Source organism: Cetorhinus maximus, chromosome 2 (assembly GCF_964194155.1).
Source record: "Cetorhinus maximus chromosome 2, sCetMax3.hap1.1, whole genome shotgun sequence".
Lineage (NCBI taxonomy): Eukaryota > Metazoa > Chordata > Chondrichthyes > Lamniformes > Cetorhinidae > Cetorhinus > Cetorhinus maximus.
In genome coordinates, this window is record NC_135880.1 from 75,022,143 (window position 1) to 75,049,311 (window position 27,169).

Genomic DNA, 27,169 nt, shown 5'->3' on the forward strand with positions numbered 1-27,169 from the left:
GGCTGGAGGTAGGATTTCTCCACCTCAGGGACAGGAAGTCCCACCTCAGAGAGCTGGGGGCAATTTGATGGCTGGCAGCTCTGTAGTCCCAGCAGCACAGTTGGGAGCGGTGGCCACTGCTGGGACAACAGGCAGTCCCCAATGGAGATCAATGCTGGAGCTGGGCAACAGGATCAGTGAGGGGGATTTTGCCAGGGTCAGGCTGGCAGGCCTTGGCAAGGGGGGAGAGCGAGGGGCCAGCTTTGAGAGGCCAGGGGCAAATGTAAAGGGGGAAGGATTGCATCCAATTAGCGCAGAGGATCCACAACAGAGGCCCCTCCCACCAACCCTTGCCAGACACCAGCCACACAGCTAAAACCTACTGGGCTTCCTGCTTGGCATGGGCCTCCCTCTGTCGCAGATGAAATAATGGTGGGGCAGAATGAGGCCCTTAAGTGGCCATTAATAGGTCACTTAAGAGTTTCAATAGGCTCAAGAGCGGGCAGGATGCCTGACGACTTCACTGCCCCCCATAAAATTGTAAAATTTCATACAGGTTGGGGACGGGGCAGTATGCAGGGGAAGGCCACTCATTGGATTTTTTGATGCCCCACCCGCCACCTTCAAACCCTCCAGTGGGGAAGCGTAAAGTCCAACCCATAGAGAACTTCAAGTTTAGGGAGGGAATTCCAGAGCTTAGTGCCTCGGCAGCTGAAGGAACAGCCACCAATTGTGGACCAATTAAAATCAGCAGGCCAGAATTTGTGGAGTATAGTTATCTGGGAAGTTATAGAGATAGGGAAGGGGCAGGACACCTTCATGGAAGGTGGAAATGGTGGGCTAGCCAGGAGTGCATTGGAGTAGTTTTAAGTCTAGAAGTAGCAAAGGAATGTTTTACAATCCAAGTAGAGGCGGATAACTTTTAGAAAATTCCATTGACTGACTGGAAGGGTCGCATTTTGAAAAAATCTTTCATTCATGGGATGGGGGTGTCGCTGGCTAAGACAGCACTTATTGCCCATCCCTAACTGCCCTTGGGAAGGGGTGGTGAGCTGCTTTCTTGAGCTGCTGCAGTCCATATGGTGTAAGTGCACCCACAGTGCTGTTAGGTAGGGAGTTCCAGGATTATGAACCAGTTACAATGAAAGAACGGAGGTATACTTCCAAGTCAGGATGGTGAGAGGCTTGGAGGGGAACTTCCAGGCGGTGGTGTTCCCATGTGTCTGCTGCCCTTGTCCTTCTAGATGGTAATGGTCATGGGGTTTGGAAGGTGCTGTCTTAGGTACCTTGGTGAATTCCTGCAGTGCATCTTGTAGATGGTACATACTGCTGCCACTGTGTGTCGGTGGTGGAGGGAGTGAATGTTTGTGGATAGGGTGGCAATAAAGTGGGTTGCTTTGTACTGGATGGTGTCAAGCTTCTTGAGTGTTGTTGGAGATACGCTCATCCAGGCAAGTGAAAAGTACTCCATCACACTCCTGACTTGAGCCTTGTAAATGGTGGACAAACTTTGGGGAATCAGGAGTGAGTTACTCATTGCAGGATTCCTAGTCTCTGATCTGCTATTGTAGCCACAGTATTTATATAGCTAGTCCAGTTCAGTTTCTGGTCAATGGTAATCTCCAGGATGTTGGTAGTGGGGATTCAGCAATGTTATGCCATTGAATGTCAAGGGGCAATGGTTAGATTCTCTCTTGTTGGAGATGGTCATTGCCTGGCACTTGTGTGGCATGAATGTTACTTGCCACTTGTCAGCCCAAGCCTGGATATTGTCCAGGTCTTGCTGCATTTGGACATGGACTGCTTCAGTACCTGAGGAGTCACAAATGGTGCTGAGCATTGTGCAATCATCAGCAAACATCGCACTTCTGACATTATGATGGAAGGAAGGTGATTGATAAAGCAGCTGAAGATGTTTGGTCTGAGGACACTACCCTGAGGAACTCCTGCAATGATGTCGTGCAAACTGAGATGATTGACCTTCCAACAACCACAGCTAGGTATGACTCCAGCCAGCAGAGAATTTCCCTCCCCGATTCCTATTGATTCCAGTTTTTCTAGGGCTCCTTGATGCCATACTCAGTTAAATGCTGCCTTGTTGTCAAGGGCAGTCACTCTCACCTCACCTCGGGAGTTCAGCTCTTTTGTCCATGTTTGAACCAGGGCCGTAATAGGGTCAGAAGCTGAGTGGCCCTGGCGGAGCCCAAACTGAGCATCAGTGAGCAGGTTATTGCTAATCAAGTGCCACTTGATAGAACTGTTGATGACCCCTTCCGTCATTTTACTGATGATCGAGAGTAGACTGATAGGGCAGAAATTGGCCGGGTTGGATTTGTCCTGCTTTTTGTGGGCGGGACACACCTGAGCAATTTTCCACATGGCTGGGTAGATGCCATTGCTGTAGCTTGGCTCGGGTGTAGCAAGTTCTGGAGCATAAGTATTCAGTACTGTTGCCGGAATATTGTCAGGGCCCATAGCCTTTGCACTATCCAGTGCCTTCAGCCGTTTTTTGATATCATGTGGAGTGAATCGAATTGGCTGAAGACTGGCATCTGTGATGCTGGGACCACCAGAGGAGGCCGAGATGGATCATCCACTTAGCACTTCTGGCTGAAGATTGCTTCAGCCTTATTGTTTATACTGATGTGCTGGGCTCCCCCATCATTGAGAATGGGGCTATTTGTGAAGATTCCTCCTCCAGTGAGTTGTTTCATTGTCTACCACCATTCATGACTGGATGTGGCTGGACTGCACAGCTTAGATCCGTTGGTTGTGGGGTCGCTTAGCTCTGTCCATTGCATGCTGCTTATGTTGTTTGGCACACAAGTAGTCCTGAGTTGTAGCTTCACCAGATTGACACCTCATGTTTAGGTATGCCTGATGCTGCTCCTAGCATACCCTCCTGCACTCTTCATTGAATCAGGGTTGATTCCCTGGCTTGGTGGTAATGGTAAAATAGGAGATAATCTGTAACCTCATGGCCCAGCTTGTGTTCGAGTACAATTCTGCAGCTGCTGATGGCCCACAGCACCTCATGAATGCCCAGTCTTGAGTTGCTAGATCTGTTTGAAATCTATCCCATTCAGCATGGTGGTAGTGCCACACAATATGATGGAGAGTATCCTCAATGTAGAGATTGGACTTTGTCTCTACAAGGACTGTGGAGTGGTCACTCCTACTGGTGCTGTCATGGACAGATTCATCTGCAGCAGGCAGATTGGTGAGGATGAGGTCAAGTATGTTTTTCCATGTTGATAAGATTTCAAGTTTTCAGAATGTTATTACAATAAACAAACTAAAAGCAACATTGTCCAAAAATATTTAGTAGGCAACTTATACTCTAAAATAGAGAAATGATCCCCACTTAACTTTTAAAATGGCAGAAAATCCTCCTCCACATTTATACTTTAAGTCCACTCCTTGGCCAGAATATAACACTCGTTGGGCGGGCGCACACCTGACCCGACTGAGCATAAAATGACGCGTGATGACGTCAGGTGAGCATCCCAACGTCATCGCGCACTCACACGATATTTCGGTTGGCAGGTGCGCGTGGGAGTTGGCAGCGCACCCGCCAACAATTAAAGGCCTATTAAGGTCATTAAAGTTATAATTGAAAAAGATTTTTCACTGCCCATCCAACCTTACGGTTAGTGGGAAGGTGAAAAGGCCAAGCAGCCTTTGCATTTTTTGGGAAACCTATCAGTTCACGAATTAGAAGTTCTCTGTCTGGAAAAGTGAAAAGGAAGTAAGCCATTGGGAGCTGAAATTAGCATTGGACTGGTTCTTGGAGAGTAAAGGGTACACACAAGAGGGAGGATTTTTCCCTCGTCAGGTGGGCACAGCGGGGGTGGTCGGGAAGCCAACCACCGCCCACGATTGGGACCGGACCGCGATTCCACGCTGGTGGGCCAGTTAAGGCCTTCCCAGTGTGAAATGTGCGCGGCAGTGCTCAGCGCTGCCTGTGTGTGGGGGGAGGGCGGGGGGGAGAGGGGGGGAGGAGAGCGCGCGCGCAAGTTCACGCATGCGTGCGGGTGCATGCTGGAAAAGCTCCCTGATGCATAGGGCTGCCTCAGGGAAATGAAGAGTGAAGATGAATTGGAGATTCTTCCCTCTAGCCAAGCTTGGCAAATCTTACAATCCCAATTAAATTGTAACAAACTTGGTCTCTTGAATCTGAGTGTGAGTTCCCTCCCGCATTTCGCATGGTGACTGACAGTGCCAGCATTTTCACTGCTTAAGGTGTAGGACTAGTTGCTTCTATCTTCCTGCTTGCTCTCTCTCTCCCAGATTCTTGTAGGTTGACTTGTCTGTGAGGTTCAGGGATATCTGAAGAAAAACCCTGTAACCCGATACTGCAATGGCTTGCTATGGACTCTTCCTCTTTCAAAGCCCATCTCCATTACAATGTGAATCATATGGGTCTTATATCCAGATAGAAATGCTAATTAGCTATACTTTAGATTCTGAACTTCATTCAACATTGAACTTAAATAGACAGTGGGAGAACTTTTAGCTGGGCGGGCGGGCACAAGTGTAAAACGATGCGTGATGATGTCAGGCGAAAAGTGGAGTTAAGTCCCCAAACAGATCAGCCATGATCTTGTTGAATGGCAGAAAAGGCTCGAGGGGCCAAATGGCTACTCATACTCTTATTTCTTATGCTGTTATGTTCTTCACTTTTATGTTCTTCCTTCCTCAATTTTACCCTAAATTAAAGAGAAAGTCCCAAAACATAACCATCTTACAAAGTTCATATTTGTAACAAATGGATGAGGGTATCAGCAACATACAGCTGAACTAAGGGCAAAGTTGTGAGTGTTATGGAGGTGGAAGTAGGTGGGCAGTATTTGTGACCATGCAGTTAAGAGGTTGGAAGCGTATGTTGGGATTAATGAGGCCACTTAACGATCCCATATCTGAAGAAGGCCTCAACAGGTCCAAGGGTGAGCTTGGTTGCCTGATGCCTTCTCCGTCCACCATAATATGGGTGATAGCTTGGGGGGTGGGTGGGGAAGGCAGTGAGAAGAACACCCATTTTATTTTACAACCCACCACCATCCCCCTACCCCACCTTCAAATATGCCGTTGGGGCAGTGAAATTCACAATTATTTTGCTCTTTCCAAAATTCAGTTGGAGGAAATTTCTGTTCATCCAATACTGGATGTCAGACATAAAATCAGGAAATATTGGAAATGCTCAGCAGGTCTGGTTGCATCTGTGGAGAGAGAAACAGGGTTAATGGGCTGGATTTCACCCCCCCACCACTCCCCCTCCCCCGCCCCCTGCCGGGCTGTTTTCAGCGATGGGCACATAAATGTAATGAGTGAGTAGCCCACCATCTTCCTGCCCACCCCTGACCTGGCCACTATATTATGGGGGGGTGGGCAAGGGGCCTACTAGCCCGCCCAGCCTTAAGCCTATTGAGTACCTTAAGTGACCAACCAATGGCTGCTTAAGGATCTCGATCCACCTCCACTGCCATAATACACAGGGCAGTGGAAAGCGGGTGAGAGTGGGAAGGTTTTTTTTCACCAAAGCTGGTGAAAGGATGGAAAGGAAGCGGCGGGGGGGGGGGGGGGTGAAGAGGTGGGATACATTCTTTGCGGGGGTGCCCTATGAGCATCAGGGCAACCCCCTCCAAGGTCCTACTCCTCCTTTGTGGTTCCTGGATTGGCTTCCAAAACTCACCTTTCCACCTACCCTCACCCCGCCCCTCCCTGGAGTGCCCAAGCCCTCCCCACCCAAAAAGCCCAGACCTACCTGTGTCTGGCTGCCATCAATCTTTGTGGAACTAACTGCAGTGCCAGCAACACCCACTACTGACTTCTGGCGCTGCTGGGACTGCAAGAGTTGTTTGCCAATCAGATTGGCTGGCAGCTCTCATGGGCGGACTTCTTTCCACTGATTGGCGGGAGTCCCACTCTCTGCTTGTTAAGGCCACGCACAGCATAAATTCAGCCCAACATTTTACATCGATGACCATTTATCAGATCATGTCGTGTAGGTCGTGTTTAACGAACCTTGTAGAGTTTTTCGAGGAGGTTACCAAGAAAGTAGATGAAGGAAAGGCTGTGGATGATGTCTACATGGACTTTAGTAAGGCCTTTGACAAGGTCCCATGTGGGAGGTTAGTTCAGAAGGTTCAGACACCTGGTATCCATGGAGAGGTTGTAAACTGGATTTGAAATTGGCTGTGTGAGAGAAGATAGAGAGTGGTAGTGGATGATTGCTTCTCAGACTGGAGGTCTGTGACTAGTGGTGTGCCTCAGGGATCTGTGCTGGGACCATTGTTGTTTGTTGTCTATATCAATGATTTGGATGATAATGTGGTAAATTGGATCAGCAAGTTTGCTGATGACACTAAGATTGGAGGTGTTGTGGACAGCGAGGAAGGCTTTCAAAGCTTGCAGAGGGATCTGGACCAACTAGAAAAATGGGCCAGAAAATGGCAGATGGAATTTAATGCAGAAAAGTGTGAGGTGTTGCATTTTGGAAGGACAAACCAAGGTAGGACATACACAGTAAATGGTAGGGCACTGAGGAGTGCGGAGGAACAAAGGGATCTGGGAGTTCAGATACATAATTCCTTGAAAGTGGCGTCACAGGTAGACAGGGTTGTAAAGAAAGCTTTTGGCATACTGGCCTTCATAAATCAAAGTATTGAGTATAGGAGTTGGGATGTTATGGAGAGGTTGTATAAGACATTGGTGAGGCCAACTTTGGAGTATTGTGTTCAGTTCTGGTCGCCTAACTACAGGAAGGATATCAGTAAGATTGAAAGAGTGCAGAGAAGATTTACTAGGATGTTGCCGGGTCTTAAGGAGTTGAGTTACAGGGAAAGGTTAGGACTTTATTCCTTGGAGCGTAGAAGGATGAGGGGAGATTTGATAGAAGTTTACAAAATTATGAGGGGTATAGACAGAGTAAATGCGAGTAGGCTCTTTCCACTTAGATTAGGAGAGATAAACACGAGAGGACATGGCTTTAGGGTGAAAGGGGAAAGGTTTAGGGGGAACATTAGGGGGAACTTCTTCACTCAGAGAGTGGTGAGAGAGTGGAACGAGCTGCCATCTGACGTGGTAAATGCGGGCTCACTCTTAAGGTTTAAGAATAAATTGGATGATACATGGATGGGAGAGGTCTGGAGGGTTATGGACTGGGTGCAGGTCAATGGGATTAGCGGAATAATATTTTGGCACAGACTAGAAGGGCCGAATGGCCTGTTTTCTGTGCTGTAGTGTTCTATGGTTCTATGTGGATCATGGCAATAGGTCATCGACCTGAAAGGTTAACTTTGTTTCTCTCTCTGCAGATGTTGCCAGATCAGCTGACTATTTCCAGCATTTTCTGTTTTTATTTCAGATTTCCAGTATTTTGCTTTTGCACTGCATGTCAGGCAAGCAGTATGGCAACTTGGAGACAGAGCTGGATGCTGCCAGTTTGCATATGGAACCTGACATTGTGCTTTTTGGTTGAAGTTGCCAAGGGACAGAATGTAGTTGAGAAATAGGAGGTGGCCAAGAGTAGGATCCTTGGGGGATACAAGAGCTAATGGTGCAGGAGTGGGAAGAGAAACCATTGTAGAGTGCGTGATTCTCTGGTTACAGTTAGGTAGATACGAGCCAGGCATGTGCAATCTCAACCAGATGGACAATGGAGGAAAGACACTGGAGGAGGATGGTGTGGTGAAAAAGTTGTAGATACTGGGTCAACTGAAATTTCAAGATTGAAAGATGTTTGATAGACAAGGGTGTCAAAGTAAACAGATCAAAAGGTGGGTAGCTTGATAACTGTTTCATGAATATTAACATTGAATTCTAAATATAATTTGTTCGGTTGAATTGTTGCTTGATGGCAAGGTACAATATTCCCCTGGTAAGCATGGGATATTTTACCACACAGGTGCCATATAAATGCAATTTGTCATTGTTGTAATCATTCAGGTACAAGTCATGGTCTTCTTACAAGGAATAACATTGTGAAAATCAGCACAACTGCTTCATGCAGTTCATCCAGCAGAAAGTAAATTCAGTTCAAAACTAAACCCAATTAAAATAATCAGCTTCATAGAGAACATGAATATAACTTGTAATTACCCTCAACTAGCTTTATTGGTATAAGAAATTACCTGATCTTCCACCATTCTCCGCAGATTGAAGTTTGCACGAGTATTGAAATCAGGTAGTGATTCACGATCTGCTTGTGCTAACATTATTTCTTGTCTGAAATAAAGCATAATATTCATAGTTACATTAACAATTTACTCTCAGAAACTACAGAAAACAGGAAGAGTTACAGAGTGCAAAATATTCAGTAGTATATCAAGAGTGAAAAATATTGTTTCGGCTGTGAACAATGCCTTAGGAGATGACATTTAAATAAATCTACGTAGAAAATTTACAAGACAAAGGCGGGTTGGTCTTACTTTCACTATTTAATGTGTGTTGTTGCACATTGCTGTGCTTTTTTCCATCATTTTAGAATTGATTTCAATAGAAGAATAGCTATCAGTAAGTTAAGGTCACTCCGATTCATTCTACGCATCATTAAAAGGCTTTGTTTGAAATAAATAGTCCAGATATATACAGTCAGCCTGAGTACCATGCTTGATGGTCCAGAAAATGCAGTCAGGCTGAAGTGGTTTTAAATAACCAAGATTTAGCTGTACTTACCTCAGTGCTAGTTTATGCATTTTAATGGATTAATAGACATACATAATGATCGAATGCAAAATCAGCATGCCACTATGAAAATTATAAAGAATCTTGCACTAATCACCTAAGCAGATGTATATTATTTATCCAATTTATATTATTCAAAAATATCTTCTTTACATTATGTTTTCACATGCGAAGTGTTATGACCACAGCTGGTGTTAATTGCTGCACAACTAAATCCCAGCAGGCAATTGGCTTACGGGCCATAACCTTTTTTTTTTGCTATTCTGAAAGCGAGAGGAAGACATACTGATCTCAGTGGTAAGAGGTCTGGTAACACTTTTGGGATTTTACAAATTAAAAGTAAAAGTTTTATTAACAAGAATAGAAGAAAACTTAAGCATACAAGATTACCATTACACAATTAAGATTAGTCTTACAAAACATTCCTCAAAATATCTCTCTACTTGGTCAAACTCACAAGTAAACACCTTCCAGGCATCACTTTCTTGTAATGTTTAACAACAAAATCCAGTAATATTACACAAGGCAAACTGCTGTAGCTTCAATAAAGGCACACCACATGACCTCTACCCTCTTCCACTCAATGGTGGAACCCACTTTAGAATAAACCTGCTTGTTGCAGCCCAAGACTTTTCTGGCTTGACTGGATGGTTGACTCAAACTGCACCCAGAGCTCCAGCTATAGCTCAGCTCCAGCTATCTCCCTTCTAAGCTCTCTGCAGTACCTCTAAAATAGCCTTTTCCCCATTTCATCTCAGGTTCCATTGTTCTCACACCTCTTTGAAACTCAATTCCTTCCAAATATAAAATATTTTATATCTCTATCTTATCTTTGCTTTCTGGTCAATAAAATATAATATCCTCACTACTATTTACCTATGGAACTCCTGCAAGATGCAAACGTGTTTCTTTGCACCTTTGACTCCCCTTTGATATTCCAACAAACTCTCAATGTATCTAAAAATGTAAATGTTAGATCTAACCTATTTACTTGTACCTCAAACTTAACACCTCTATGCTTTTTATGCTCTAAACCCCCAGACAACCTAACTCTTATCAGTCTTTTGCACAGCTGAATTAAATCTCACACACACACACACACAAACACAGCCACCCAGCCACTTTACATAATAACACAATATTCTGCTAAAAAATATTTTAAAATCCATTCTCACAGAAGACTGAAATTAATTCCCTACTCTATTTAGTCCACATAGCTATTTTAGTTCAAACAAAAACAGAAAATGCTGGAAGAACTCAGCAGGTGTAACAGCATCTGTGGAGAGAGAAAAAAACAGTTAACATTTCGAGTCCATATGACTCTTCAGAGCTAAAGATAAGTAAAAATGTGATTAAATTTATACTGTTTAAGGAGGTGGAGCAGGTGAAGCTGGATAGAAGGCCAGCGATAGGTAGGAGCAAAGGAGAGATTGACAAAGATGTCATGAACAAAAGGACAAAGGGGGTGTTAGTGGTAGTGGTAAGAGCTAAACGAGGTACTGATAGTGGCATTAAGGTAAGAAAGCAGAATGTGATAATAGCAGGACAAGGGTAAGCACTCTGAAAAGAACAACATGAACAAGTGACAGATGGCTCTTGTGGGGATGGGGTGGGGAGACGGGATGGTGGTGGGGAAAGTAGATCAAAAATAGGATAAAAGATGGGGATAAATTAATGAATAATTGAATAAAAAATAAAATAAAAAATAAAAAAGTGGATTAAAAAAATGTAACATTTAACTCTGTTAACTCTGTTTTTTTCTCTCCACAGATGCTGTTAGGTCTGCTGAGTTTTTCCAGCATTTTCTGTTTTTGTTTCAGATTTCCAGCATCCACAGTATTTTGCTTTTAGTTATTTTAGTTAGTCCTCTGAAATATAAAAATTTGATAAGGACTACGTGACATTATCATTGTGACTCACTCTAGCAGTCCCTCCTTTCTCATTGGACTGGACACATACTGCTGCAGAAAATTTTCCTGAACACACTCTAGGAACTCTTGCCCCTTACACACTACTATCCCAGTCTATATTTGTGGAATTAAAGTCCCCCACTTAACTATATAATTTTTGCATCTTTCTGTAATTTCCATGCAAGTATGTTTTCTCTACACCCTCCCCACTCATTAGTCGCCTGTAGGTTACACCAAGCAATGTAATTGTACCTTTTTTGTTCCTTACATTAGTCAAATAGATTCTGCCCTTGACCCCTCTGGAACATCATCTTTCTCCAGCATTGCAATGCTTTCCTTAATCAATGCCACATCCTCCTCCTTTCCTTCCTATATTTTCTGAACGTCTTGTACACAGGAATATTTAACACTCAGTCCAGCCTCTCTTTGAGCTAGGTCGCTGTTATAGCCACAATATCATATTTCCATAAATGTTGAAGAACATCTATTTATTTTAATTTGTTTACTTTTACATGGTTAACACCATAAGGCTTGCACCTGCCCAACTCAGTATACCATCTAAGCTTTGCTCAATGCGTATAGACCCAGCTCCAGGTAAACAGCTCACATGATTATCAATTTTCCTTTCTGTGATGTATAGACTATGCCTTTGTCCACATTGCCCGCTTTGGTAATCTAGCTGCCTTTTCTTCTCTGACCTGGTTATCTTCTGAAGTAATTAGTCTCATTCCTCTGTTTTGCCCCTATAATGTTTCAAAATCTATTGACCATATTTCACAGAAAGGATATGAAAAAATAGTAATTTAGAGTGTTGTTTTTTTAAAATCATGCTGTATTCAGAGAAGTTTAAAAAATGATGGGGAATTGGCACTGTCAACCTCTGCCCCTACTTCCTTGTCTAATACTGACTTTATATCATCACTGCTGATATAAAACAATTGAGCTTTTTTAAAAAAAACTAATTTTATAGTTGAATTATTATAGCAGGAAAATAAGAACAGATGTAGTTCAAAATTGAGTACGATGTTAAATTTATTCTTACCTGAGTGAAAGATCTGCCATTTTTTTCCCCACCTTCCATTGCTTCTGAAATGGAGACCTGGAATGGATGGGTCGTTGGGGGAGCATCCGAGGCAGAGCGATAGAAGGAGCCACAGGAGGCAGGCAAAGCTGAGACAGAATGCTTGCTATTCGCCAACCCAGAAAGTGAATTGTTACTGAGCTCCTGAGAGATGATGTTGTTTTAGAGCTTGCATTAATGAAAGGATTTATTGGGCCATTTAATTCTGCCTAGGAAAATTTAAAAAAAGGACATCAATACAAATCAAGTACAGCACAGATAATCAATATTTGTTCATCATCTATGTGTGACTCGTACTACATAACATGTTTGCAATGATGATACATTGTCAATCCTGATTTCTTTTCCCCAGAGTTTCCAGTTTTGCCATCAAAGTTGTGATAGACAAGGTAAACCTCTTTAGAAATCCAATATTAGGGTGCCGACAGTTCTTGTTTTATTGGGTCACTTAGTTGCTTGCCATGGAGGCTTATTGACTACATATAACATTACTTAAAGAACATGCAAAAAAGTCACTCTCACAACTGCCTACTTCCAGCTATTTGTGCGAGCTGCTCCATTTCAGCATATGCAGGAGTATAAGTCAAGAGGGCACAGGCTAGTGTTTGGCCACCTTTGCTAGAATAGATATTTCTGCACATCATTTCTAATTGAACATGTTTTTAAATCACTGAATGCATTTTTAAAAGCTGTATACTTGACCTGTCCAGTGTTTAATACAGAAAATCATTGGTAAAAAATCTTGGCACAAAATTCCAGTGAAAGTGCAGACAGATCATGAATCTGGGGACTGGAAAGCAGAACAGATTTTGTGCTCCATGATTCTAACCCAGTTCTACCCTACTTTTAGATGACAGCTCAGTGGTACCACTGAGTTAGAAGCTTGTGACTTCAAGTCTACTCCATCACTTCTCACACACACATCCATGTGCTGCTAGAAAATATGAACAACTGGGCAGAACAGGTTCACATATCAGCACTACATCAATGTCATCAGAATACCCATTTGACTATCAAGCTGGAAAATCAGTAAATGCAAACAGGTCCTGAGGTGAGCAGACATATCAGGAAGACAGATATTTGGTTGACAAATGTTAACTAAACAAAAGTAAAATACAGTTGCTGAAAATCTGAAATATTAAACAGAAAATGCTGGAAACACCTGGGAGTCAGACATTTGTGGGCTTCTCTTGTTCTGTCTCTTTTCCTTATAGCTGTAGGTGTGAGTTTGTCACCTAGGGAAGAATTCTCCCCCTGTCGGGGTGGGGGGGGGGGAGTGCAGGAGCGGGCGTGGGTGCATCTGATCGGCGCCCCCAATTGGGGGCGCGCTGCCATTTTACATGGGCGGGCCAATTAAGGCCCGCCCAGCGTGACGTCCGCCAGGAAATGCCATGTGCTCCCTGTGCGGGCGGGGGGGGGGGGATTCCCTCAGCTCAGAGTGCGCTCTTTCGCGCATGCGTGTGAAAGAGCACACTGATCTCACTGAGGCTAAATGCTGCTTCAGGGAGATTGGCTCCAAAATTAAAAATGTTAGAGAGACAAATACAAACTTTCCCTGACATGTCCCCTCATGTGACACTGTCCTGCCTGCCCGCCAACTTTAAGGTTGGATGGGCAGGTCCATTAATTGGGGTAATGACTTTTTAAATGGCCTCAATAGGCCGTTGACAGGTCGGCAGGTGCACAGCTGATTCGACTGCACCCCCGCCAAGCTGAAAATTGAAATGACGCGGGGTGATGTTGGGAGTTCCGCCCGACGTCATCCCGCATCATTTTATGCGTCGGCGTGCGGGCCCCGTCCCCCGCTTGCTGACCTAAAGATCCTGCCCCTATTGTTCATCCTCTTCATCCTCCCTAGCCAAAGTTGCATTCTAAACATCGAATCAATGTTGCTAACTATACAGTTTACTAAAAGTTTTGGTCAAAATCCCATGGTAGAACAGTTCAATATCAGTTACAACAGCCAAAACAACAAAAGCAGCAAACAAACTTGTAAAATGAACATAGGTAGCCATTTACCTGGAAGAAGCTTATCCCTTTTAAATAACCCAAGAAATAGCATCCTTTTGACTGTCCCCAACCATGATTTGTGGACTTATTACAGAACTTGCAAACAGCATGCTAAAGTTGTTCAAAATAGCATGTGTCTAGATGCAGGTACAACACTCTATTCCTTTTTTCCACATCTTCCTCCCTCTTTGTCCTTTCCTTCCCCCTTCTTTCTTTCATCTTCCCCTCTGCACCAAACACCTCCCATCCTTCTTGGTCTAATTCAATTATTGTCATCCTTTAATTCTAGTTGACCTAAACTTTGCATTTGGTATTGATAGCTATATACAATACTACAGGAGATAAACCAGCATAAATTAAAACATTTAGACTACACATCATTTTCAATTTATTTTTAAATAATTTGTTTTCCAAAACGGAACAATGGAATAATCTGATAATGGGAGGTGGAATTCTTCCCAAATGTGCTCGGATGTTAGTTTTGAACTATATTAGGGTGGAGTTCCTGTAAAAGTAGTTTCACATAATGTGAAACAGTACACATGGAACTTAATGGTAAAGAAATCAATTCTGAATTCTAAGCTCATATATGCCCCAAAGAAATCCTGTGGCCTGAATTCCACTTCCCATATTATTAGGGACATGTAACTTCAATGCTTTATGAAATACACTATTAGCTAATGAAAGCAGCATTATCACAATGCAACAAGACATTTATCATTTAGGAGAGATTCTGGGCAGAAGGTGCAAAAGAAGAGGCAGTGGTCAAAAACAAGAGGCATTGGAATATTTGTGGATTTTTATCATGACAGCGGGCAGACTAAAGAAAGAAGAGGGCTCTATCTAGAAGGAATGCACCGAAGCAACAATGGGGTGCAGGATGCAAAGAACTTACAAGATTTTATATGCAGGTCTATATTTCCTATTGTACACCTGAAGATACAGACATCTATGACAGGTGTGGGGTGGAAATAGTCTACAGCAATAGCCAAAGTTGGGCTGATAGAGAATCAGCAGCCCATTTTACACCACACCCAATTTTCTTTTCTATTCAAATCACTGAAGATGTAAAATGGATTGCTGAATCATTACAAGCAGGTTTCATGCTATTGGCATAGACCCATTTCATGCCCATACTATAAAACCAATCCCATCTTGAGCAGTGGGGAAATATTGCAGTAATAGTGCTGTTTTCCGAAATAAACAAATATTGTTTGCTAATATTGTTTCATAATCATTTATTTTTATGGATCATTTACACTAAAGTTCTGAATTAAAACATACAATTAGTTTCACAAATGAGGATGGGATCCACGCTGGAAAATATTAACATCTTTATCTTTGCTTTGCAGACGTTACTATATGCTGTAATATAAACTAGTGCAATAATAAATATAAGTATTTATGAACATCAAACAGATTGTATATATTTGGTATTTTGCATTAGTAATTAGAAATTAGTGTTTTGAAAAATAATATCACAAGTTTAATGCTGTCACACTTTCTAAGGTTCCAATTAGCTTTTGACAATACACAGAATAAGAGAAAATGTTTCTGTCACAGTTCATCTTTCTACAGTAAGGAGTTGAAGAGGTTATGGGTCAAAAGTAAATAACAAAGAACGGGCCTGAAATGGTAGATACTATTAAGTTCACTTTTTTGCATCCACTAGCTGTGTAAATTTCTCCACATATTAATTCCCCAGAATAACATCCCAAGCCTGGTAGTCAGCTCCTATCCTTGCAATGAAGTCCCCCATCACATTGAGCTTGTCCTCCTGTGGAATATTTGCAATAACTCTGTCCAGACCCTATAAAATTTATCCTTTGTATCTTCAGGATAAATCATTGTTGGAGCGTATGCACTTATGATTGTCGTATTATTGTTGTTCATAAGTGGTAGGCGTAGAGTCATGAGGTGATCGTTTACGCCCCTAGGAAAAGTATCCAAACTTTTTGCGATTTCAGACTTGATAGCAAAGCCGACAACTGCCTCTAAGCTCTCAATCTTTGGCTTGCCTATCCAGAATAATGTGTAGCCTGCTGACAGCTCTGTTAGCTTTCCCTCCTCTGCTAGGTGGGTTTCACTTAAAGCCACGGTGTCAATATTGTATCGTGATAGCTCCCTGCCAACTAGAGCAGGTCTGCGCTGGGGACAGGAGCTGTTGTTGTTATCAAGTAGAGTTCATACATTCCAGGAAGCTCAGTAGAGTTCCCTGTACTTCTTTTTGTCTTGCCTGAAATATGCTTTAGTGTGTGGGTGAATACTAAAGGAATGCATTTTGGGGTATAACACTATGTCCGTGAAGGAGTCACTAAGGTATGCACACCGCACACAAGAAACACTTATGTGCGAGTTGATTACTGTGGTAATGGATTGTGCTTGGCCAGCGCCACTCTCTTGGTATTGCACATCTGTTCCCAGTGGCTTGATAAGTCAAGACAACTGAAGATCTGGTTGACGGTAGTAGATGATCTGCAGCACCTTCTACGTCTGTGCTGATGTACTGTGAAGCAGGGTGTATTCTTTGCTGCCATGTTTTCTGGGGCATTTGATGAAAATGTTGATGGAATATACATCCAATTCAGAACAAGTGGCAATCTCTTCAACCTGAGATGACTGAAATTCTCAACTAAGTTATCAGAGGTGATGATACAGGAATTGCTATTTCTGATGGCTGAGCCCTTGTGTCACACTGTGAGCAAGACCTTCAAAGGACTGCAGACTGTTTTTCAAAAGCAGTTGATGACTATGGGCTAATCATCAGCTCAAGGAAGACAGATACTCCACCAACCACCACCAAATTCTGACCATACCCCACCTATTATAACTATCAATGACAACTCTGAAGGCTGTAGATAACTTCACTTTTCTTGGAAGCACAGTCTCCAGAAATGTCTGCATTGACAGTGAGGTGGCAAATAGAATTGCCAAAGCAAGCTCAGCATTTGCCCATTCATGCAAAAGGCTGTGGAGGAAATGAGGTATCAAACTTACAAAACTTGCTGTGTAAAAAGCTGTGGTAAAACTTACTATTCTGTGAGACATGGACTATCTCCTCCCGATATATTAAGCAGTTGAACAGGTTCCACATTAGATGCACTTGAAACATCATGGGCATCAAATGGGAGGTGTTCAAATAGACATCAACACTGATGTACTTCAAAGAGCAGTGTTATGGCATGGTTGATGGTAAATGCCGAGTTGCCAAATTCCAAAGGAAAGCTTGATGACTATGGGCTAATCATCAACCGCTTTTGAAAAACAGTCTGCCAAAATGTTTTTTTTACAATCTGAATAGTATGAGGAGAGGTTCTGAAATCAGGAAATGATGTCCCTGACTACTTGTGATGATTTCATAGTAAAAAGGTTTATTAAAAAAAACACAATTACACTTAAATGCAGGAATAGCTTCACACAGTAAACAGTACTTTAAAAACAGTTCCAAAAGATCTTTTTTAAAAATTCATTCATGGGATGTGGGCGTCGCTGGCTAGCATTTATCCCTAATTCCCCTTGTTCAGAGGGCATTTAAGAGTCAACCAAATTGCTGTGGGTTTAGAGTCACATGTAGGCCAGACCCCTAAAGGACATTAGTGAACCAGATGGGTTTTTACAACAATCGGCAATGGTTTCATGGCCATCATTAGACTTTTAATTCCATATTTTTATTGAATTCAAATTCCACCATCTGCCGTGGTGGGATTTGAAGCTGGATTCCCAGATACTAGTCTACTGAAAATACCACTGCGCCATCGCCTCCCCCTTTTTAACTTAACTACTCTCAAAGCTAACCTTTCACTTTTCTGTTCAGCAAGTATCCTAATAGATTTTAAAATCTATAGAATTCTAGTAGTTTTTACCAGTGCCTTATCCCTTTGGGTGTCCTCTGAGGCTCACCGCAACTGGTTTGCAAGGTCTGGCCTTGTTCACACTGTCTTCTGGGAGTTCTGACCAGCTATCCTGTTGTCTTCTGGGAAATCTAAACAGCTACCCCCATGCAGACTTCAGTATTTCCTTAAATGTGTTCCCTTTGATCTCTCTATTGTCTCAACTGCTCTCTTCAGAAATGTGTTCTTCCCGGAATTGATTAAACTCGTATCTTTATTCTAGCTCTTGGGCTTTCAAAAAAAACCCTATCTTTACCTTACAACCTGCATATATCCCCCTTTGAACTAAAACAACTCAATTCAAAACTACTCCTCTTACTGCTTTATGTGAAATTCTGATTGAAGTTCCTCTTGGTTCATTAACATATCAAAACCGCTTCTTACTGGTTTTAGACTCTTGCAGTCACTCTGTCTCTTACTCCAATTACCATACTTGTAACCCCCAACAGCCTGTCTCCCAGTACATAAGAAATATGACAATGATATTAGCAAAAGAAAAATATTACAATTTCTTGTTTTCTTGACAGTAGAAATGTCTGGAATTGAAGTACTCATTATCAGAGATCAACTCAGATGGAGTGGACATGTCGTACCTATGACTGATGATAAGGCGGTCACATATTCACAATTTAAGCTAAGACACCACCTGTGAGGTAAACTGAGATTAAGATTCAAGGACTCCTTGAAGGTGAATCTCGGGAAATGTAGCATGTCCACCAAGGACCGGGAGAAAAATGCACAAGAAAGAATTACCTGGGGAGCACTCTCAAGTTGTGGCTTTGTTTCCTTTGAACAGCAAAGAATACAGGCAGTAAACAACAAAAGACAAGCTGGAAAGACTGGGTAATCCCAGCAAAATCAGACAATTCTACCTTGCCTGCACTGTGGAAACATAAGAACATAGGACTTAGGAGCAGGAGTAGGCCATTTGGCCCTTCGAGTCTGTTTGGATTTGACTTACAGTCACCTACTGTCATTGTGCTATGACTTGTAGTTCCCAGAAGGCTGAAAAAAGGTCCCACTTTCAAATGCTGAAGCTTCATCAAATGTATTTCTTGGATTGCACCGTGTGCTGCGTTCTGAGAAAGCCATGCATGTCTGCAGTTGGGTTCTACAGCCAAGTTAGAAAGCATAACAGATGACTGTGCATGCAAGGAAGGGTCATTTTCGATATCGAAGGGAAATTGACTAATGTGTAAATTATAAGCAATTCAGTAGCTTGTCATGCAATTGTTAAACTCGTCACACCTGTTTTACTGGAAGGCTTTTCATCTTTTTCCAACTGTGAACAGTCAAAAATAAAGCAGAATGTCAGATAGCAAAGCTCCAGAAAAGCAGGCTTAATTAGTCAGAATGCAGAGGAATTAGTCTGTTTAAGTCAAGCAAGATGACCTACTGAAGTGGTGCACTGCCGAGTGTTGATTATTTTACATGGTTGTATTGATTGAGTAAAGTGAATTTGATTATAACTGTGGCTTTGTACATTCACCTCATTGTGGAATAAGCAGCTTAATAATATGAACCAAGCCTCACCTCATTGAGAATCAATGTGGATGCAAATTTAAACAGAGTTCAATTGCAGGGGCCATCACAGCTAAGCGTGATCATAAATGAATATTTCCAGCTGGGGTTTAACAGAAAAGAAAGCCTGTTTATTTTTTCTCCATCAAGTTCACTGAGACTATTTATAACAAGATATATCCCAGTGAGGAAGAAGGATTCAAGGAAGGAGATAAACCAACCATGGTTAACCAAGGAAGTTAAGGACAGTATCAAATTGAAAGAAAAAACATATTATGTGGCAAAGATTAGTGGTAAGCCAGAGGATTGGCAAAATTTTAAAAAACAACAAAAGATGACCAAAAAATACTACAAGAGGGAGAAAATAAACTTTGAGGGTAAACTAGCAAGTAATATAAAAACAGACAGTAAGAGCTTCTTTAAATATATAAAAAGGAAGAGAGAGGCCAAAGTGAACATAGGCCCCTTAGAGAATGAGGCTGGGGAAATAATAGTGGGGAACCAGGAAATGGCAGGGGAGAGGGGAGTTGAAAAAAATTCACGGTAGAAGATACTAATAACATTCCAAAAATAATCAAGGGGAAAAATGGCGGGGGGGGAAATAAATGCAATAATTATCACTAGAACAAAAAGTATTAGGGAAACTAACGGGGCTAACGGCTGATAAGTCCTCTGGACCTGATGGGTTGCATCCTAGGATATTAAAGGAGGTAGCTACAGAGATAGTGGATGCACTGGTAGTAATCTTCCAAGAATCCTCAGGAAAAGTCCCAGAGGATTGGAGAATGGCTAGTGTAACACCCTTATTCAAAAAGGAGGCGGACAAAAATCAGGTAACTATAAGCCAGTTAGCTTAACATCTGTCACTGGGAAAATGTTGGAGTCTATTAGAAAGGATGTAATAGCACAGCCTTTAGAATTACATAATCTAATCAAGCAGAGTCAGCATAGCTTCATGAAGGGGAAATCATGCCTAACAAATTTATTAGAATTCTTTGGGAGGAGGTAACAAGCAGGATAGATAAAGGGAAACCAGTAGATGTAATATATTTGGATTTCCAAAAGGCATTCGATAAGGTACCGCATGTAAGGCTACTTAAGGTAAGAGCCCATGGTGTTGGGTGTAGTATTTTAGCGTGGTTAGAGGATTGGCTAACTAATAGAAGACAGAGAGTTGGGATAAGGGGGCATTTTCAGGATGGCAACCTGAGTGCTACAGGGATTAGTGCTGGGGCCTCAATTATTTGCAATATATATTAATGACTGAGATGAAGGAAGTGAATGTACTATCATCAAGTTTGTGGATGACACAAAAATAGGTGGGAAGGCAAGTGGTGAGGATGACACAAGGAGTCTACATAGGGATATAGACAGGGGGTGCACTACAATACCCCCCAGAGCGGGTGTCACTGATAATGGTCCGCTCTCCATAATTTGGCACTCACTGGAGGAAGAGGATCTTGATGCAGCTGCACAGGCCACAGATGAAGAATCCGGTAGTGAGCCAAAAGAGGAGAACGCTGAGGGTGTGGAGGCAGACTTTGGTAACCTCCAGGAAGGCAGGGATCCAAAACCCCTTCAGCTAGGCTACCAAAGATCTGCTTCCACCTTATGCTAGGGCTGCTGCCTCCATCCCAGATGTCTGAAATGACCCTTTCATTTGCACCCAAAGTCCACTCAATGTCTGTGCAATAAAGTATCTAGCATTACATACTGGCGTACCCTGCGCCAGAAACAAAAAAGGTGAAACATACTCAGGCCATCAGAACCAAGCAAATTTAATGTTATTGTCACAGTGAATGCATAATGACATTACCATTACTGGTGTTGATGTCCACACCAGCAGACATATAAACCAAACATAAATGAACAGAAAATCACCCGTGACCAGTCCCTCTTGTGCTCATGGTGCCTTTAACTTACAATTCCAAGTGCTACATGTTGGTGCAGCCCCCTCTCGCTGGCACCGGCATTGGGGGCAGCCTGCTGACTCTGCTATCTTGTTGGTCTTGATGACCTTGGCGGTCATCTCTGACCAGTGGAGTCTGTGCGGGCCCTGCCTGGGAGAGGCCTGTGCCACGGCTGGCATCTCACAAGTCATCGCAGCCTCATCAGATGCCATGGTCACTGGTGTAGGGGTGGAGGAGCTGCTGCCGTCATCCAGAACACGCTGAGAGGTGTCTGCAGAGACATCAAGCAGCTTGTGTGCCAACATGAGGTCATTCTGGACCTCCCTGCGCACCATTGATACACAGCACCGAGCTGGGATGCTGGGTGCCTCATCCATCTCCCACACTGGCACTGACCACCTCAGATCAATGCCTGTGTGAGGGCTTGCAGGTCTGAGCGCAACCCCAGGAGCCCCTGATTCTGTCCCTGGAGCTGCCTCTCTATGAGAGTCGCCACCTTCTCAATGGAGGAGGCAGTGCGCTCGGCCATGAGAGCCAACGCGGTTCTCATGTTTCACATGGACTCCTCCATAATGGAGACCATGGCATGCAGACGCTCATGGATCTCTGCCAGATCCTCCTGCTGGACATCCAGCATCTTCCGCCTAATGGACGACTTCAGGGGCTCATCATCTGCCTTCGACTGAGCATCGTCCTAGTCCCCAGCAGTCCTCCAACTGCCAGCGCCCTGGGCACTCTCAGCCTCCGCCTGCACCTCAAGCGAGTGTGAAGTGCCTGCACCAATGTGCACTGACATTCTAGCCATTGATCTAATGCCCACCGAGGTACTGGTATCTGCACTGGTGCCTGGTTCAGGGAGCGGGTGTGATACAGGTGCAAATGAAGCCCATGCTCCTCTGGCGTCAGGGCTGGCCCTTCTTGGTCCAGAGAGCAAGTACGTGCTAGCAAACCCACGAGGGAACAAAGACATGTCACTAGTTAAAGTCATCACACTGTCACTGTGCATGCCAGGCACCCTGGTGAGACAATGGAGATCTGCATCATGGTGCCATTGTCTTTCAATGATCAATGGGGACTCCAGGTTTGAGGCTCCCATCAATGAAGAGACTACACGAGAATGGTTGCACAATCCGAAACTCTCACCTCTGTGCACTGCACTCTTTCCTTTGTCTGGCACCCCTGCCTCTCCATGCCCGGTTGCATGTGGAGCGTGCTGGCTCTCCAGCTCAAGTGCATCCTGCTCGAGCTTGGTCAGCAGCGACAGGTAGGGAGGTACTCTGCTTGTACGTGACCTCTTTGATTGGTTATGGCCTGTCTTCTGAAAGTTCAGAGGAACAATGATTAGTTCACTCTCTACCTGCAGTGCCATTGCAGCCTGGCCAACCCTGAGGAATACCTCGCAGGGAACATCCGAGTCGTGGCCCTCGAGCCACAAAGCAATCAGGCCAAGCAGCCAGGGCTCACCCCCTTGGCCAGCTCCCGGTGTGATTGACAGTTGGCACTCAGACTCTAGCACCCCTGAGGTCCACAGGGGGACGGCCACACCTTAATACAGCTGCACACTGACCCACGATACTCACCCTTCCTGAACACAGCAGGTCATTGAACCTCTTCCAGCACTGCACCCATGTGCATCGCATCACGTCATGGCTGCTAACTAGCGCTGCAACTTCCTCCCATGCCCTCTTTGTGAGGCGCGGTGGCCTCCTCCTCCCATCTCTGGGGACAGAGGATGTCGCTCCTGGCAACCACCTTCTCCAGGAGGGCCACAAGACACTCACCAGGAAAGCGGGGGGCCAAGTGCCCACACGACCTGCCTTCCCGCCTGCCATTTCCAGCCGCACTCAACTCCATCACTTGAGTTTGCTAACGCAGAACAGACGTTCTTCCGTGGCAGGCTTCCAGGAGCTGCCTATGCTGTTTTTGAACCAGCCGCTGGGTCGCCATTGGATCCAGTGGCCGACAGGCTCCCACCCCCACTTGGCCCTTCCTGACTAGTGGGGGGTCGCATTTCACACTGGATGGGCCTTAATTGGCCAGCCAGCATGAAATCACGGTCGGGGGCCAATCGCGGGTTACGCCTGTTTCCCGGCTAATCCCGGGCCCACCAACCGCACCCACCCGCCAAACTGAAAATTCTGCCCCAGAGATAGATCAGAGATCTCCCTAATCTTCATGATTCACAGTCATATTGAAGATGGCATTTGTTCACAGTGAAAACCAGGAAAACAATTAAAGGTACAAAGGAACACTTTTATAAAAGACTGACTAATTGTTGCAACCCTTGTCCTACATTTCTAAGACCTTGGCCAGGATTTTCTGTGCCCGCCAGTGTCGGGTGTGTTCGGTGACATGAGCGCACAATACGCCGCGATTGATTTCACAACCAGTTTGTAATTGTCTGCTCAGCCTGCTGATGACGGGTTGTGTTCCTCGCCATTGGATATTGGGAACCTTATTGTAATACAGCAGCATATTATTATTAGGCCAGCCCGCCGGAATCATCCCCCCCTGCCCCTGCCGCTGAATCATCCGCCCATGTTGGTGGGAAAGCATGCCAATGTGTTTCACAGCAGCACCTAAGCGATGTTCACTTGGTGGGCCGCATTTTGCTCGGGACTTCAAGGTTTGTTTGCCTACCTGGCTTCGGTCAGCACTCGCAGTCATCAGCGCCAGGCTTCACAGACAGCACCACATCACTTTCAGGGGGGCTCACAGCAGGTCTCTACCTACCAGATTAGCCATATGTGGGTGGCTTTTCAATGGCTGCAGGGCTAGGGCTTGCTTGGCGAAGGGGGAGAAGTGGCCTCAGGCAAGGGAAGAGGTTGCAGGACGAGGGCTGCACTGGGGAAGGAGGGTAACCCAAGGTGTGTGTGGGGGCACATGCTGATCTGTGCAAGTGTCCTCGAAATGGTGATGTCTGAGGAGGCAGTTTCCAGAGGAGATGAGGCCAGATGGACATTTGAGGGTATATGTGTGAGAATGGGTGGTAATGTCCCTTGAGCTGGCAGTGAGTGAGATGCCAGCTCAGAATGTGTGATGGGCTTGAGTGTGTAAGTTTAGAGTGCTGAGATGATTGCAATACCCTGGCTCATTCATCATCTTTCTGCACTGGATGGCCAACCTCTTCTGTGCAGCATTGGCACTGATCACCACTGCCATTGCCCACCAAGCCGTACTGGTAATGTTGCTGCCCCTCCTGCAGCCAGAGCAAGGTTAGAGGACATCACAGTGGGCCTCCATGGCATCCAAAGGGTGCTTTAGGGCTGCAGCCTTCTTGTCTTCTGGGGCCATATCTTCTTTGCTGCAGTCCTGGGCTGGGATCACTGAGCGCGACTGTAATTTAAATGTGGTGCCGGGCGTGATGAAGCGGCGAAGTGACGTCATAGCAGGTGAATCAAAGCCCACCCGCCATGGAAATGGCGTGTTTCCCAGGAATGCATAAAGAATGGGCGGGTTTGGGACGATATGGTGTGAAAACCCGTCATTGCAGCTGGCAAGTAAAACGTCGTTTTATCCGTGCACTACTGCACTTAGTGCAAATCTGGGACGATTCCGCCCCTTTTTACTACAAAATAACAAAGCTTCCTTGTAGAAAAGCAAGATTTGTTCTCCTGTTCTGTTTATTCTGATGAAAGGCCATTGGCCTAAACCACTGGGCCAGATTTCGTCTTCAAATGGAGGCGTGAATGGGTGCAAAATGCCACGCTTAGTTCTTTCAGAGGATAAACAATTTTGCTGTTCCTTCCCAACTCTGTGGCATTTTCATATGGCCTTTTCGCTGGTTGGGAAGGCCTAATGTGCAAAACACGCATGTACCTCTTCCAAGGTTGGGGTCCAAATTGTGAGGACCACAGGAAATTGTATTTCCTCCCGCACACCATTTTTGTGAGGTTGTGCATGCTTTTGGAAGCCCTAAAAAACATGTCTTCTTGGAGAGATAGTGAGCACTGGGGGAAGCTTGCTGAGGAGTTGGGAACATTTTGACAGGTAAGTGTAAAATGTTTTGACATCTTCAGATGTCACTACTAGATTCTGTATTGTAATGTAGATGTGTTTTTAATGTAGTGATTCATCATAGGGATCTGTCCTGAAAGGTAGGTTGAACCTTACATTGACTAGCATTGGGGAATTGCTGTCATGCATTACAGTACTTTTCCAATTGTCAAAAGTGTTATAATGCAATTAAAAATGTAAAAAAAAAACCTGTCTTGTCAGCACCTGTTGACATGCTTTGTGCTGTGATTTAAACTGACTGACAGATCTGGTTGTTAAAAAACCCTTGCTCTTGAAGATGAAAAAACCTCTGAATCTGCTTCTCTCCATTGATTGGCAGACACTCTGCTTTGAAATAGATATGGGACACCATTCTGTTCTCTCACATTTTAGGCAATGTGGCTGGAAGCTTTTGTTAGGACAGCTGTAGCCATTATGAATACCTGGCTTGGTTTCAAGAGCTTCTAATACTTTCAGCTCAGCAGGTGGTCCATTGATTCAAGAATGATTGACACTTTTAAGGGGCTGTAATGACAGAATTTGCCTTTAATGTGGTTTCCGCTTCGTTTACAAACCTAATGGGCACTTAAAGGATTACTTGTTTTTTTACACTGGAGTAGTTTTGTTTTCTTTCCAGTATCAATGATAATGGGCGGAATTTTCCGTGCCCACTGGTGTTGGGTTTGTTTGGCGGTGTGAGCGCACAATGTGGTGAGAAGGCCAAGAATCGTTTTCATGATGTCGTGAAACCAGTTTGCAATCATCCACTCTGCCTGTCAATGGCAGGCTGTGTTTCCTGCCATCGGACGCCGGGAACCTCATTGTAATACATCTGCATATCATTATAAGCTCAGCTTGCCGGAATCATCCCCCAACCTAGGGTCTTCCGCCCACGTGAACAGGAAAACACGCCGGTGCAGAACATGTCTTGACAAGTGTGACGTGCAGACAGAAGTTGGGACTTACTGCCAGGGCCTTGCTCACATCGCAGACATCCGAGGAGCAGAAGATGCTGGAGCCCAACAGCAATGGGACACAGAAGGAACGTCCACGGCATGCTGAGTGGATTCTCATGGACAAGGTTCCGCCACAAAGCAGCTCACAGAAAGTGGAAAGTCACTGTTGCAGGTCTGTTCACAACGGATGATCATTGAGGGGGTGGAGAGGAAGATCCAGCTGTGTTTGGGAGAGGAAGTTATACCAGGGGATTGGAGAGGAAATTCTAGGTTCAACTGGGAGAGGAAGGTGTGTGAGGAAGGGGTGGGGGGGGGGCTCGAGGTTGGGAAGGGGGGATTGAAGGTGTCAGTGTGGGGGTAAGGCTGGGGAGGGAATGAAGGTGTTGAAGACGTGAGGTTGGAAGGCGGGGAAAGAAGGTGTCGAAGGGATGAGGTTGGGAGGGAGGAACAAAGGTGTTGGGGGGCTGAAGTTATGGGGGCAACAAAGGTGTTGAGGGGGTGAGGTTGGGAGAGAAAGAACGAAGGTGTTAGCAGGTGGTGAGATTGGGAGAGAGGGAGCGAAGGTGTCAGGGGGTGGTGAGGTTGGGAGAGAGGGAACGAAGGTGTCAGGGGGTGGTGAGGTTACGGGGAGGGAGTATGGGGGAGGAGGGGGTAACAGGACAGAAGGCGGCAACTAGGGAGGTAGGTGTAAAGGAAAGAGTTTGGAGGGGGACGGAGTCCAGACAGGGGAAGGAGTCCAGGGGGAGGAAGGGGCCCAGGGAGATGAAGGATTCCGGGGGAGGAGGAAGGAGTGCGGAGAGGGGAAGGAGTCTGGGGGAGGAAAGAGTCTGGATAGGGGAAGGAGTAAGGGTGGAGGAAGAAGTAAGGGTGGAGGAAGGAGTCGGGAAGGGGAAAGTAGTAAGGTTGGAGGAAGAGGTAAGGATGGAAGAAGGAGTCCGGAGAGGAGAAGGACTAAGGGTGGCGAAAGAAATAAGGGGGGAGGACGGAGTCTGGGGATGGAAGGGGAGTTCATGGGGGGAAGGAGTTCCAAGGGGAGGGGAGGGGCAGGAGTTCCAAGAGGGGAAGGAGTCCGGAGGGGGGATGTGCAAGGGAGTTGAGTCCATGACTGCCTCTTGGGGGAGTGAACTGAGGGTGGGCGTGGTAGGAGGAAATGGTGAGACTGATTGAGGGCTGGGTGAAGCGGTAGAGTGGGAGGGTAAGGGTGTGATGATATCGGTAGAAGGGATAGCGA

The 27,169-nt window shown here is 44.7% G+C and overlaps 1 protein-coding gene across 1 annotated transcript in view; it reads right to left on the reverse strand.

Annotated features, from left to right (window-relative positions):
* Positions 1–27,169, reverse strand: part of tmem232 (transmembrane protein 232) — a 194,307-nt gene that overhangs the window by 8,794 nt on the left and 158,344 nt on the right. Inside the window, exons 12-13 of the mRNA XM_078557836.1 lie at positions 11,617–11,864; positions 8,112–8,205 (exon numbers count right to left, since the gene is read on the reverse strand). Of these exons, the coding sequence (XP_078413962.1) occupies positions 8,112–8,205; positions 11,617–11,864 (342 nt within the window). The remainder of the gene's footprint in view (positions 1–8,111; positions 8,206–11,616; positions 11,865–27,169) is intronic.